Here is a 15,923-nt window from a genome sequence, read left to right on the forward strand (position 1 = left end):
AAAATTGTAACGTAATACCATTTACGTTCTTAACTACTTTTTTTTTCTTGCTCCATTACAAAACGGTTCTTACTTAGAAAATGACCCTCGTATAAACCAAACATGAATGGAACTCAACAAGTTAAAAAAAACGAAGAAAATATCGACAAGTCGGTTATTCTGACAAAGTAAAAAGTTCTTTTTTTTTGTAACACCTGAAATAAATTGTTGCCACCTTCTCTGTATATCCCATGTCAGACGAAGAGGTAGTGGAACGAACAGACATTTGTTTTTTTTGTTGGTCACTTCGGCTACAAATTGGATTTTTACTGTTTCCCCTGTGATGATCGTCAAAATGTGATTGGAAGGATTTTTATTGCTTTGACAGGAAATACATTCTCTCCCGCCGATGAAAAAAGATTATTACATGGTTTGTATTACTGTAGGAAAACGGAGAAAATGCCACAAACATTGTATACTTTCATATAAAAATAGGAAAATAAAAAAAGAGTGTCACAAACAAAAACTTTTTGTAACCAATAAACGATTGGTTTGTGGCAGACTATTTGAAGATTTCCATACGCATAACTGTAAAAATTGAGAGAAGATATATGCCAGATGGGAGATTCATAGTCCGACGAAATACTTAAAGCACTATCCTGCAAAATCCGTGACATCATTGTGGTAGGAAATAAATATTCTAGTTTTAAAACGGCCTTCAAGCAGTTGGCCTATTGTGACCGACTGGCATCAGATGAAAAAAACACTTCCAACAAGTTCCTACAGTTTCTGAACTAAACGCTGAAGTCTCTATCTACTAGATCACTGTTAACAATTAATAGGCATTATGCTGAAAAGGATTGATAACGTTTTAGGACAAGCCTCACAGATGGGTAGCGCAATCTATTTATAAAGTACACTTAGATTGCATCAGATATTACTTCTCCTTCATAATTATTTCTCAGTTTTTGTAGTTCCTAAAATTATAAGATATTGTAGAATAACTTAGGAAACTACTTTGTATTAATCGTATCCATTGAATTTTTAATAATTGTATATAAATATGAGTGTCAGCTCGTAAGTACGCGTGTGAGTGACGAATCATTTGGATATTATTAAGTTTTTGAAAAAAACAGAAAATACCGTATAATTGAGAAGAAACCGGAGACGGTTTGAATGTAATCAGCAAAGCCCTGGGCGAAATGATTACTGCGTTTAAACTTATTGGGGGAAACAAGGGACGGAAAATTATGAAATAATAAAAGTAAAAATTACTAATTTGGCAGTCGGGACTATCTATGTTATAAAAAGAAAGCCTAAGGGCGAATTTCCATTTTGAGCTCCGAATGATTCATCTCAAAAGAAAATAAACAGTGAAGGCAGGCATACCTTGTTATTGTGAAATCTTTATGAACAGTCCAATTTATAATTTCCACTACTGTTTAGTTAAGGGGTTTTAGAATGTTAAACTAGATATAGATAGACAAATAGAAAGGGATTAAATTACCGACGAAACAGCAAAAGTGCTTCTATCGTTTAAATTGAAAAAAAAAATACCACTTTCATGGAATTTAAAACCCAAAATCATGATATACGGTCAAACAGAAGTGATTGCCAATGATCAAAAGAGCAAACAGAAAAGTTAATAAGAATCGCGACCATAGAAGTGATGACAGGACATTGTACTGTTGGCACAAGTCATCAGAAAAGGAATTTGATATTGGTGAACTAATACAAATGGAGTAAAGAAGAAGATGGGATGATCGGTCCGCTCTGCCGGTGCCCTGCCTTGGCGGAAAAACGTCGTCAAATGCCTGGTAACGACAACAGTAGATTGCCTAGAAGAAATAGCAGAATTAGGTACAGATAAAGTAAAAAACTCATTCTGGGTTGGAAGTATTAAGTAGTTAACTAAGTTGTCAAATTTTGAAAAGTTAAGAGTAACACAATGAGCCTTAGACATCCAAATGAAATGCGACGAAACTAGATTGAGGTTGCCCGTACTAACCTAACCTAGATGGATAATATGCACAAGCAACTAAAGATAATAATGCCGTTGTTGCTTATATTATGATAATTCTAGAAGAATTTGCTGCTTTTAAGCTATTGAAAGAGATGCAAAGCGAAAAGAGTAAACGAGCAATCGAGAAAGACTGAGGCCCAATGAACTTGAATGAATTGTTGAACACCAGAAGTGGATGACGAAATTTCGAACAAAATATATTCTGAATGTGAGTATCTGCTACGTACTTATTCGAAATCGAGTCTCGACAAGATATCGAAAGTTCTTTCTTCTTAAGTTGGATGATATTCGTATAGAGGATAGGTGTAAAGACAGTATCATAATTTAATTAAAGTTCGCGACTATATAAACTCTTACATCAGTGATAAAAATCAGCCTAGTAAATAGTGTGATTTGCTTATGCAAGCAAGAAAAAGAAACTTTACTCAAATTTACTCTGAAATTGGCATAAATTGCAATTTTCCAGAGAACTAGATGACGATTCTATGATACAAGATTGTAGTTTTTTAGGAAAAATTATGGATCAACTCGACACAAACATTTAGAATCAAGTTATAGAATCAATATTATCTCGAAAAATTATTGCACCAAGGACTACTGTTAAAATAAAACAAAAATTTCCCTATCATATCTTCCTTTCACTTAAATCTTACCTAAGTCAAAGTCTAAACCTCCTTATCTAATTATCAACCAATAATCAGGCGTTCCCAAAGGAAGTATCCTTGGCCCTTATGTATACTGATGATATTTGAATTACCGACGATAATCTAATCGCTACTTTCGTAGATGATACCGCAATAATGTCTTCAGATACCGACCCTACAAGAGCATCTGAACAGCTACAATACCACCTGAAAGTTCTACAAGAATGGCTACATTGGTGGGGAATGAAAGTCAATACTGACAAAACCGCACAAATCACGTTCACCTCAAAACAAGGTGTCTGTCCGCAAGTGACCATTAACGATATGCCGATTCGAGTGAAAACGAAGTCAAATACCTCGGACTACACTTAAACCAAAAGTTAACTTCAGCACAAACAAGCTAAAACAACACAACTAAAATTGAAACTTCGAAATATGAAATGGCTAATCGGCAGTCGATCGCAGTTAACAATGGAAAATAAGATACTTATGTACAAAATCATACTAAAACCAATATGGACATATGGCATAGAGCTATGGGGTTGCAGTAAACCATCGAACACCTAGATACTGCAAACTTTTCAATCTAAAATACTTCGCATAATAGCTAATGCTCCATGGTTTATAAGCAACCACACATTACACACAGACTTCGGTATTCCAAACATCAATAAAGTTATTCAGACATCAGCGATAAAAAACAAAAACCGCAACGAAAACCACTAATATCCATGTTTTACACTGATCCAATGGAACAGAGAAGATTGAAAAGACGCTGGCCAAAAGACCTCATAGAGTGATCTACGGAGACCCATCAGTGGATAGTTCCCGCCTCAAATCATTTAGCAAGAAACCATATCATTAACTTATTACTCTGTATTTTGTGGAGTAGATTGTAAATTTGGAATTGAATTAAAAAAAATATTATATGACTCCCAAGTCTTGCAAGAAGTATTCGTTTTGCAATAAGCAAATGTGTTTCCTATCCCTGTACATTTTGAGGTTTCGTATGAAGAAATCTTGTTTCTACAAGATGATGCGCCTTCTTATTTTGCAAGATATATAGGTGACTATCTCAATATCAGCAAATGGATGAAGAGATAGACAGATTCATTGAATGGCCATCGAAATCCCCAAATTTTAATCCTTCCGATTTCTTATAGGGGTTACTTGAAAATCAAAATTTTCAAGAGGAGATGTTCGGCAGCTATATACAACTTTACATACCATATAAAAAAGATATCAAAATGACAGTATTGCCATGCAATGAACTTAAATTTTATTCCAAATTGGTGTGATATCTAGAAAATTGAATTGAATATTCTAATCAAAGAGTCCCACCATTATTGTATATAATTGAAGTTAAAAAAAGAGAGAATATTTAGGAAACTTCTAAACGTAAGATGGCTGACTCCTGCTCCATTATAAAGATATTTTTTCAACATAGTCACCATTAAGGTTAACACATTCTGTTCATTGATATTCTAGCATATCTAATGAGTCTCGAAAGACAAATTTTCAACCTCTGCAAACCACTTACTTGCCGCACACATGATTCAATCATTCAAATTTTTTACCATGCAAATGTTCTTTGAGTTTTGGAAACAGCCGGTAATCGTTTATCATTGAGCCACATACCCCAAAAATGTTCTGCGACTCCCTGGCAATAAATAAAGCGACAGATCAACTCGTTAATCATACGCGAATTATTACCGTGCAGAACGGATACTTTATAGAAGTTGAAGCCAACATAAAATGCACCGTCAGCGCATTAAAAAACGATCTCGTACTCCAGATTGCTTGTATAATATTGCCATCAGCTGTCCAACTCTTTATTCCTATCTCTAATTAAGAGCATCAAGCTTTCTAAATGCCATGGCATCTCGATACCTTAAGACATATATAGTCGTTGAATCGCATGGCATGGTGTCGAGAGAATAGCATCATTTTTAATATTCTGAGCTTGTTTAAGCAAGACATCAGATCTTAGATAAACTAAACCATTATATACAGTATTTCTATTTATCACCATTTTATGACTTAACTCATTGGAAGCCTACCGAAGATAGTACGAAGTTTTAACTGGGTGGTTATCCTGATGCCAGAGAACATCTTTGCGTTACTACCATGGATATTCTTCCATTATCACATCACGTAATTGTGTCCTCCTTTTTGTGCAGTTAATCATCTAAAATTAAGTCTTAATCATCTCAAAATACGGTTTCCTAATAAATCCGATATTTTCACTCCTTACTCTGCATTTTGTTTTTTACATCATATTGATGGATCCGTGACGCATCAATTGTTACTAATTTGCAAACATTTCTTTTTGTCTTATCCATAGTTGAAAGACAACGTCTTTTCGAGATTGCTGGTTTGCATCTGTTAACATTCGTGATACCCATCGTACAGACAATTTTTTTATGGTCAGTTCGGCTGTAAGTATATTATGTACCACCATTTGATGGACTTTTCCCTCCAACTATTTGTCTATTAGTTACATTTTTATCTTTATCAGACTGTTCACCATATTTATACTCACGATTCTATTAAACGCAAGATTTAAATCACTAGGCGATGCTCGATCCTATCCATTTTGATACTGATATGTGATTCTATTGAATCTGGCTTCTACTATAGGTACACCTCAACAGACAACGTGAATCTTTACATAATAAGTCACCATGTGATGTGATAATGAATAAATGCTGATTTATAAAAGGATCATTACTCACATTATTTTTTTTTATTTCGAGTTATCTCAGCATGATCCTGATATTTAGAATGGAACAACATACTTTTGTAAACAAGACTGATAATTCTTCAGTCAAGATATTAATGCCCAATGATCTACGTAGGAAGTTAATTAATAGAAAGTAATCGTTATGCAATTAATGTCGGTTAAAAGTTTTGTCACAAACGTTAAATTTCACTTACTTATCAATTTATATCTTTCGGCGTCCCACGGAGGCGGTTCTCTAGTAACTGCATCAAATTCATAGTAAAGCAAACTGAAAGTTTCTTTACAGGACAATGCATTTCCTGAAAACAAAAAAAAATTATTTTATTTTCTTTTTGTTCAAAGCTGACATATTATTACTGAACTAATGCAAATAAATGATCCAAATGCTTATATCATTTTGTTCCAAGAGATAAGTTCATATATAGCAACTAGAACTTTGAAAATAAAGTTGTGTCTACTTTATGGTAGAAAAAGTTCGAAGTAATTTAATTTTACCAGAAAAAGTGAACTAAATAAATTATTTCATGAAATATGCGACAGAAAGTAAAGGCGAAGTAACAGCATATTAGTACAAGTTTTGTGATTAATATTATAGTAACTTCCTATTAACCCCTTCAACCCCACCAGAGCATATATGGTCAAATATTTGAGCTACAGATTTTGAGCCAAGGCTTCATATTTCCCAAAACCGTTCAACCGCACGAATCAACAGATTATCTAATGAACTATCGTGCTTTACATCTGTATTTCCACGTCTTCTGATTTTTATTTCTCAGTATACCACGCAGCGTCTTGAAATATTGAGACGGGAAAAAATAGTAATTCCTGACACAAATCCTTCAGAAATTATGCTAGTTGAGGGAGTTGTGCTTGTTATGTCCTACAATCGAGTGCCGAACAAAAAGTGAAATTACTCGTAACAGATTTTTTTGCTCTTGGCAAAAATGTACTTCAACGAGCCACAGAAAGATGAAAATTCTTCAAAAATTTATTACATTGACGAAGTTGTCGAATGCTTCAAAAAGACATTTTTGCAAGATGGGAAAGATAGCCTATTCCAGACGAATCCAAGGCTAAATTCAATGGTCGTTCTAGCCTCAATCAGTATCTTCCCCTAAAATCGATAAAACGTGGGATAAAAGTGTGGGAAAGATGCGGGCTACACTTATGATCTGAATATATTCAGGAAAAGATATGAATACAGATTGTGATGGTATGACATTTGGAGACAAAGTTATTGCAAAGCTTGCCTCAACAATATATAATCCTGATGTAACACTAACCTTTGACAGGTTTTTTACAAGTATTCACCTAATAGATACCATATATTTTCCTTCTATTGGAATTTGTATATTTTGTAGAAGAGATATGCCAAAATTCTCCGATAAAAAACTGCAAAAACGAGATGCAGAATTTCTTCAAAATAGAGAAGGTACTGTAGCGGAAAGATTGTAAAGATTCAAAGAAGGCTTTAATTCTTTCCAACTGCAATTTCCCAGACATCACACGTGTGAAACGTAAACAGAAAGGTGGAGAAAAAGCTATGACCAATTGTCCTACTGCTATAGCCGATTAAAACAGATTCATCGGAGGAATAGATTTGTCTGACCAAAATATATGCTTATATGACAGTGGCGAAAACAGGTATTTTATAAACTTTTGATGACGGCGGTTGTAATTTTTTCACAAGAATATTGTTATTTTTACAGTATTTGACACTTCAAAGTGATAATTTACCCTTTTTTTGGAAAAGAAAAAGCTGGTATTGAAAGGGTTACTTAATAGATGACCCTAGTCAAAATGATATTTGCATAGATGGCGAAACTATAAAAACTTTCAATGAATGAGTAGTTGCCGTTGCAGGTTTTCCTACAAATTTTTATAAAAAAAAAATTTGAATACATACATTTGAGTTAGCAGCACAAATTATAGTGTAATGTTATTTTTTCTTATATATTTATGATCTATCCTGATGGAAGGGATAAATTTTAAGAAGCAGCTTTGTATTTACGACCAATAAGTGAGTATCTTCTTGGAAGTTGACAAAAGTTAATGTTTACTGGACACTTACGTTTCTATGGACTTAAATTTCAAGTTGATTGCTAGTGTTCCGTTTGTAAGGATTGTTAAAGAGCAATAACGTATGTAGTATGTCGGTTACATAATTAATGCAAACAAGTTAATATCAGTTCAAGGAATCTTCCCTGGAGTCAACGCTCATTGCTATACTTTCAACAAGTTATTAATATGGAATTCATTCTTCCAATAAATTGGCAGAGAAGATTGCGATTCCTAAGTTATTTAAACATAAATAGATGGAAACACTGCATTTTAAAATAGCTCTGAGTGCAATTGAGTCGCTACTACCAGAGAGTAAATAGTGGTACTTACGAAATCTAATTTGTAAAGAGAACAAAAATCTTGATCGGCCCCTAAGTGCATTTGGTGAAATTCCTTCACAAGCAACTATGTTTCGCTGGTAAAGTCAATTTAAAAGAGGACGAATATCACATGATGATGAGGCACGCGTTGGAAACAATGAAAGAGTTAGACGTTTGGTCGAGAAAGATATCGTATTGTTTCTCAAATAGTAACGGGTGATGTAACATGGAACCTGCCACGAGATCCGTAGGTGGAATCATGATACACTAACATCAACAACGACAAAAAGCAAAGATCTGCCAAGAAAGTTACATACTTGAGTCAGTTAATATTGGCGGGTTAATGGTACATGATGAAAAGAACGGTCAATGAAAGATAAGCCAGAAAAAGAACGAGAAAAATGATAAAACACGGAGCAAAAACCTATTGATGTGAGATTATTTACGAGAATGAGGTGGTAAAGAAGACGAAAAATGCAGAGAAGAAGACCCGAAAAACAAATCAGAAGATGAAGATGAATCTAGTAATGAAAATGGAGAATTAGATATACTCGTAATAGCAGTGAGATTAAGTTTAATATGAAGTCTAATAATAAAAATAAGGGCGGTAAACATAGAAACTATTCACTTCGATTTTTTGTCCTAATTTCTTCCTGTAGTAAATTTAACTGGTTCGTGTTCTTTTCTCTTTATAGATTATTTCTATTTGTTTTATCAATTATCATTTTTTAAGCATTTTACTGTATTTTTTGTCCACCATTCGCTATTGAGTGAATATAAAACATACCAAAGTGACTAGAAAGTAAAATGAGGAAAATTTAATTGATTGCTAAATGAGTAGGTTAAACTGCATAATTTATCATTGTCAATTTCAATCACCCAATTATTGTGAACAGCGTTTAGAAATAGTTGCGTATTATGTTGTTTTCTTTATAACTGACAAACAACACAAAGAGATACACAATGAAAAGACTTCCTGCTGCAAAACGACCAACTTATTTTATTTCGAAATGTATACCACTTAAACTAACGAAATAATAACAACGCCTTTATGTCAAAATTCGATCAAGTTATGTTAAAAACATGTTAATGATAAGCTTGTTATTTATTTAATCATAGACTTGTTTTGTTCAATAAAATATTTGGATAACGTTGCAGTGCTTAATGTGTTTACATAGATAAACATATTTTCATTTAAGTTTATGTCAGATTGTCAATAGGGAAATATCGGAAAGACAATTTTAATAAATTCGACTTTATTTGTGACATATTTGACGCGTACGCACGATATTAATAAAGTTACTGCCGTCTTGTAATAAAGGAAGACATTAGGGAACTATTGGAATAATGGCCATTTTATTTAAGCCGATTTTACCTGCTTTTAGTTTTAATAAAGTCCACGTTAAAAATAGAATGATCCGAATGGTCGCATTCGACACATAGCTGGTGTTTCTAAGCTGAAGTTTTGTCTTTAAAAAATCGTTGTAGTCATTGGGGTTAACTATATTAGGGTTATTAGACAATCTCTTAGATTTGGAAATTATATACAAATAAAAAATTACTAAAAAACTAAATTATACAGCATACGTCGCGAATTTGATTATGTATTAAAACGAATTTCTCTTGTATTTATTTCTGAAAGCACGTGAGTTAGTTAAAGTCTACAATTTGAGGTGTCAACTTAGTTTGAATCAAGATGGCAAAGCAAATAATGGAGTTCTATTGGTTCGGAGACCGTAGTTTGTTTTCCTTCTATTTTTCTCATAATTTTTTTGCCAATAAGGTACCGATTTTGCTTTAAATTCCGTTTTGACGCTGTTGATTTTGGAATCATGCTGACTTCCAGTTCTTAGCTTTTTGAGTGGCCAATTTTGTTTTTTTTATATAGTTTAATAATGTGTCGCATACTATCAGTGATTTAGGAAGCTTTTAAATAAATTGATAATCATTTCTCTTATTTCGTCAGGCACAACTTTATCACATACCATTTTTATAAGAGTAATCCGAAACAAATAAAAATTTAAAAATCGGCTTTTTAGCAATGTCAATATTATAATTTGTTCTACACACTACATTTATTTTAAACCATTCAACTTAAGTTGTCCCTTACATTTGTGTTTCTCAATACTATTTTTTGAAGGAGACCATTTCAAGTTTTTACAAATAGCTTTATCGGTTTCGTTATTTATCGATAAACATATTACATAAAGAATAACATTGGAATTTGCTTTGACATTGCATGTTTTGGAAAGTTGACTTCACTGATACGGTATCATTAAAAGCTGCTAGGCAATTTTTCATAATCTGGATAATGTGATATGCTAATTATATCTTACATAACACTGCCTATAATATGACCAGCAATGTGAAATAATAACAAAATATATTTAGAAATCTGTTTGTCCACATTTATTTAGAAAATCATTTTATCGCACTGTATGGTTTATATGAAAATATCACATTATACTTTTCTCAATTAATCTCCCCTTATATGTATCTTAGTGCTCGTTGAAGGTCATCGATAAAGATCAATAGAACGCAAATAGTAGATTTGTCCACAAAGAGCATCTGCCCATATGTCTTAATTGTAACTAATAGAATGAAAAAGGGCTGAGAGACGTGCTTAATAGGTTTTTATTATATTGGAAATAGCCTCTTTATTAAGATGGATATAGATAGTTTGGAACGTAAATCAAAATTATATAAAAATATTTTCATTAATGTACCTAATAATTATGTTCATTTTGGCTTCGATTTTTTAAGAGTCATTCATTATCATATGTTTACTTTGAAGTAGTGCTATCCAACGATCTTAATTTTTTTATCTAAATTATCAAATATACGCAGTTTAAACATATAAGCTCAAATGATGCTCAATGAGCAGATTACTCAAAAGGAGTAGTTAAAACATAAAACAGAGGAGCTGAAAACACCTAATTTGATTCAGATAGATAATAGACATCACGAAAACGTCATATTGAAGTGTTTACACTTTTTTACATGAGCGTTTAAGCATTAAAAAGCTTCATTTCAAATGGGAGCCAAATTTTCTCGCAACGGAACAAAATAAACAATGATTGAAAATGTGATCAGACAAAATTAAATTTTATCAATATGTAACCATGAATATAATCTGTTTAATCGCTACCTGAATCATAACGGCTGAAACTAAGAGGAACTCGACCCGGAGAGAGCCTTCTAAAGCCCGCCTCTGTATATTTGGAAGTAAACAACTTGTTCATCGATTATTTGTACAGTATTGAACCGATTTAAGTAGAAAATCACGAAAAAGCATATGCTCTACATCGTACTATCTTGATAAGAAAGTCTTCAATCTCAGTCGAAATCTTCGTAATTTGGTTACAAAGATGGAATGATTAGCAGCGACTAGCCTCGAATTGACACTATACTTATATGTAAACAACGCACAGCATGACTCCATTCTCAGGCATGGCTAGTACCAGTGGACCTACCCCAAACTGGATGCAACTTCTTGGGACTGAAGTGTGGCCAACTCTCTTCCAACTCGTTTGGACGTCATTCTCAGGAATACTGGTGTCACGGGTTACCTGAGTTGCAATTTCAACATTAGAAAACGCACTGTTGAACGCTGATCCTTAAGATCACTGCAGACGTCGATCTATCCATAGGATTCCTCTCATTCGTTCTCCTACTATTTGCTCTAAGTGACAACAAGCTGGCGACGAGATGGGATGGTTAGCAGCGACTAGCCGGTCAGACGTGGCTATCATAACATATGGAGAGCTCCAAGCGCTATATCTATAAGGCTGATTGATAATTCCTTGACAATCAAGTGTGGTCAGTTCTTTATCTACTCGTACCCACAATGCAAAAAGATGTCACGCTCCCAAATAAATGCTGGTGTCACAAGTATTTCTTGTAAAGGCGAGGTCGTCCACTGTTGATGGTGCGCCGGTCACTGGTGTCTGTTTTTTATAACACCGCAACCGCCGATATATCGAGAGAATTTCGTCCGTAATGTATTATAAAGCGAAACTTGATCGAAAAACTAATATACTAGACTCAGAACTTAATTAATCGATATGTTAAGTGAGATACTGTAGGGTGGTATTGTGGTACGCGTTATTGCAATTTTAGTAGAGTTTGAAATTTAAATACATTTACGATGTATATCAAGTATTATCATTGTTCATATGTTCTAATTGAAATAAATGGAGAATTGCGATCAAAATGTAAACAACTACAACAAAAAACAATTATTCTAGTAAATATTGATTTTATACTTACCAGGAAAAAGACTGCAATCCCTTATAGTGAATTTAATTTCAATGTACATTCGGTTAGACACATTCCTGTCTATAAACGGCGTCCACAACCAGTTGTTAACGTTGTTGTAAGCCACATCGCATACGACATATGATCTCCAATTGATGCCTTTTTGAAAATTCGTAAAAGATTCCTCTACCCACTGAAACAAAAAATGTGATTATATTATTATCAGTTCTTTATAACGCATTAAAAATAATTTCTTCAATTATCTATAACATTACTTCACATAATGCCGAAATCTGCTTTATAATTGATAAATTATAACAAATTGAGTTATAGTAAAGAGATATAATAACTTTGTTTGTTTATAGAGACGAGAATGGCTTCAGAAGGACATAATCCAATAAAGAAAACACAAAAACTTTAGAAAAAAATATATTAATTTTTCGATGTTTTAGTTCTATACACTTTTCCCAGCGATGTTCAATAAGTTTCTTCTTAGAAAATCTTTGACCACCAAACCAGAAAATAATCCGAGGGGGCTAAATCTGTCGAATAAGGTGCATAAGTTAGCAATTAAAACTTTTCTTCATTAATTTATGAAACCGCATAAAAATTCGGCTACTAAACAACGTGACGTATTCAAACTAAATCATATACTGTATAGTTTGTGTTCTTTCTAATACAATGGTATTTTTCAAGTAACTACTTCCATCTCTAGGTCAGGCAGATACTTCTGGGACCATCCTCGTACTATTATTCTTGGCAGAAATTAATATTGTGGTGAAACTCGTTTCAATTATTTAATAATTTTGGAAAAGTATGGTACTTTACTCGAGAATAATTCAATGATTACGCATATTTTCACCTGTAGATCAATAGTCATATCAATCTCTACGTTAAAGAACATGATTAATTTGCTGTTTCATTCTCGAACCGTTCTCGTACATAAAGAAGATTTACAACTGACAATAAACTTAATTTAAGGTGAAATTCGATCTATCTATAAGGACAAACCCCACAACATATAAATTCCATCCATTATCAGCACCTTAATATAAGGAAAAGCCATTTATATTATTCCTTCTCTACCCTAAGTGATGATAAGATGTTGTCATACAGTCTTAACGTTATAATTACCAATAAAGCCTTGCAACATGACGCGCAGGAGAACAGTGACTATTCCCAGAATATATTCAATGAAAGGCGGAGATACCGGGTAGTAGAGTAGAACATTTTAAACAAAAATATTGTTTGGTTCGATTGGTTTTAGAAAGAAGGAGAATCTGGTGGTCATCATCATCTATAGGAGAAGCATTGTTGTTGTCCCTGTTCAAAACCAACTGCTTAATTTTATTGAGAGATATCCTCAAATTTATTATCTTTTCGCCCAATTTCCTGTAATTATTACTTCGAATATGCGAGTATAAAACTGCAATGTTTCATGAGATGATCTATAAGTTTTGTTCCTTTCTCCTCTTAATGATTAGTTTACTCGTATAATAAAGTTCTAGCAAAATTCGTGGTATTTACTTTATTACAATGTTTATTCACTTTTTTTCTTAATTTATAATCAGTAATACAAAATTATGTTAAGCGATGTAAGAAATGAGTTAAGCGAGTACCAAAATAAAATAGCGGAGGAATAACGAAGAGGAATAATGGAACTTTGAAATAATAACGAGTGAAAGTTATGAACGTAATGAAAGACTGAAATTAAGTTATGAATTTTAAGAATAGCTATAACATAAAAAATACAAGCAAACGGTAAAATGCTTTGAAGACACTAAGAAAACCAAAGAAAATTATGAAAATATTCAAGATAGCGTTTGATTAGACAGAAGAATTGCTAGCGACAAAATCTTATAAGGAAAATTTAGTGTTCATAGTGTGATCAAACGGACAGACCTTTTATGGACAGTGTTCTCCAATCCAGTACATATTCTACCTTACCTCTATTAATAAGAACTGGGCAGTAAATGGAGCACATAGAAGAGGAAAGAAGAAAAAACTAAGTAGGTGGTGTTACACCCGAAAGTTGGTAAAAACGAATAAAAGGTAGCAGAAAATGTAAAGTAGAAAAAGTTTGTGTGTTTCAATACTTGGGATTCATATTATCAAATAACTTTATTGAAGAAGCGAAAATAAAACAAATAATAGCGAAAGGCTGTAACATACTTCATTAAGTAGCTTAAGAAGATCAAAAGAGATGTATAGAGAATCAAAAATTAGATTTTTCATAGTACTCATGACATTTGGATGTGAAACATTGGTATTAACAAAGGCGGAAGAAACAAAGCAGAAGATTTGCAAACAAAAATGCCAAGAAACGGAAGAAGGAGAAGAAGGAACTATTGAAAGCGGTAGAACAATGGGAGACAAAAAGTCATGAGTCTTAAAAACAGAACACTACTTACATAGAAACACGTACGTGACTGTTTTCGGTACTATATCAAAAAGTTAATTAATTATATTCAATTTAAATATTCTAGAATCTTCTCTCTTCTACCTGTCATCAATTAACACATCTAGAAATTTCTAAAGAATGTTACGCTTCCTATGACAGACGATAGACTTATTTATCATCAGAATATTATGTTAAGTTGATGTTTAGATATATATTTGAATTTTAACAGTGTACAGGATTCGATAAAATGATATTCCAAATATTAATAGTATATTACTCATTGTTTAACCAAAATATTTGACGTTAATAATGCCTTTACATCCGATGACAATAAATGTAATTATATTACTATATCGGTATTATTTAACATCTATCATCTACAATTTAATGTTCAAATTACAGAACGTCGAACGTCAACTGCTTCCGGGATAACAATAAATAATTATTCCCAAGAAATGATTAATGAATTATATACACCGCTAAGTTTTTTTAATAGTAATTAATACTAATGTTATAGTTACTAATTAAAAAAAAAGTAAATTAAGGTATCAGAATTAATGAGTTCACATACGGATTTATTTAAATTAAACGTTTTTCAGTTGTAGAAAAGTAAGAGTCGACTCTTACTGCTTATTAAGTGAAGTCAAAATTTAAGTTAACATACCTAGTACCTAGATATATATGAAATTTAACAAGAAATTATTGATCAATAAAATTCTGCATCTTTATTTTGGAGCGCGTTGGTTTTTTGCGTTAGCGTATAATATATAGAAATACTCACAAGCACTCCAAAAGAATACTTCACTTAAACTAAACGAATACAAAGAAAGTTTCTATAAAAAAATGCTTACATGAGCCTGAACAAATAAAAGGATTAGTAATGTCTCCTACATGTTCATTGGCTGTAATGGTTCCTCCGTTTCTCCTACATTCTTTAGTTCTGACTGTGGAAAAAAGTTCATTGGCTGTAATGGTTTTTCTTATTTAATTTTTTGTTGTGGCTATATATCCTTAAAATAGAAGATTCGATTACCAAGATGCATATTGAAATCTAACTATTTATTCCAACATTCCTACTGATTTCTTGTGAAAGAAAAGAAAGTGAATTAATGAAACTTTTTCCAGTTCAAAATTGCTCTATTGTAGCCACTCAAAGACGTTCTATAACTTCGAAGACAAAGCCAGAATTTGTAATATCTCGTAAATGTAGTTTTTGTTTGAAAAGTTTGAAATTCAACAAACATTTGTGGCGCAGTCGATAGGATAGAAATACTTCTTATACCAATTTTACTGTTAGTGTAATGTCCTTTGTAGTAACGAATTCGCAATCATACGTATTCTTCCTATACGTTCATTAATTCAGAACTCCTTTTATGAATTGTGCAGCAACCTTTCTTTTCTATTCCCTTCTATATTTTGGAATATATTAGGGAGCGGTTCACTACAACTCTCTCTCTCACGGAAAAGTTGCATCTTAGAGTCTCAATTATTAGAC

At 32.7% G+C, this 15,923-nt stretch overlaps 1 protein-coding gene across 8 annotated transcripts in view; it reads right to left on the reverse strand.

The window, feature by feature from the left end:
* The window catches only part of LOC130894914 (ephrin type-B receptor 1-B), a 774,934-nt gene that overhangs the window by 52,657 nt on the left and 706,354 nt on the right, over positions 1–15,923 (reverse strand). For all 8 annotated transcript variants that reach the window (XM_057801952.1, XM_057801950.1, XM_057801951.1 and 5 more), the window contains exons 4-5: positions 12,040–12,220; positions 5,584–5,688 (exon numbers count right to left, since the gene is read on the reverse strand). In XM_057801952.1, coding sequence (XP_057657935.1) covers positions 5,584–5,688; positions 12,040–12,220 — 286 coding nt within the window. The remainder of the gene's footprint in view (positions 1–5,583; positions 5,689–12,039; positions 12,221–15,923) is intronic.

The sequence above is a fragment of the Diorhabda carinulata genome, chromosome 6, assembly GCF_026250575.1.
Source record: "Diorhabda carinulata isolate Delta chromosome 6, icDioCari1.1, whole genome shotgun sequence".
Taxonomy (NCBI): Eukaryota; Metazoa; Arthropoda; class Insecta; order Coleoptera; family Chrysomelidae; genus Diorhabda; species Diorhabda carinulata.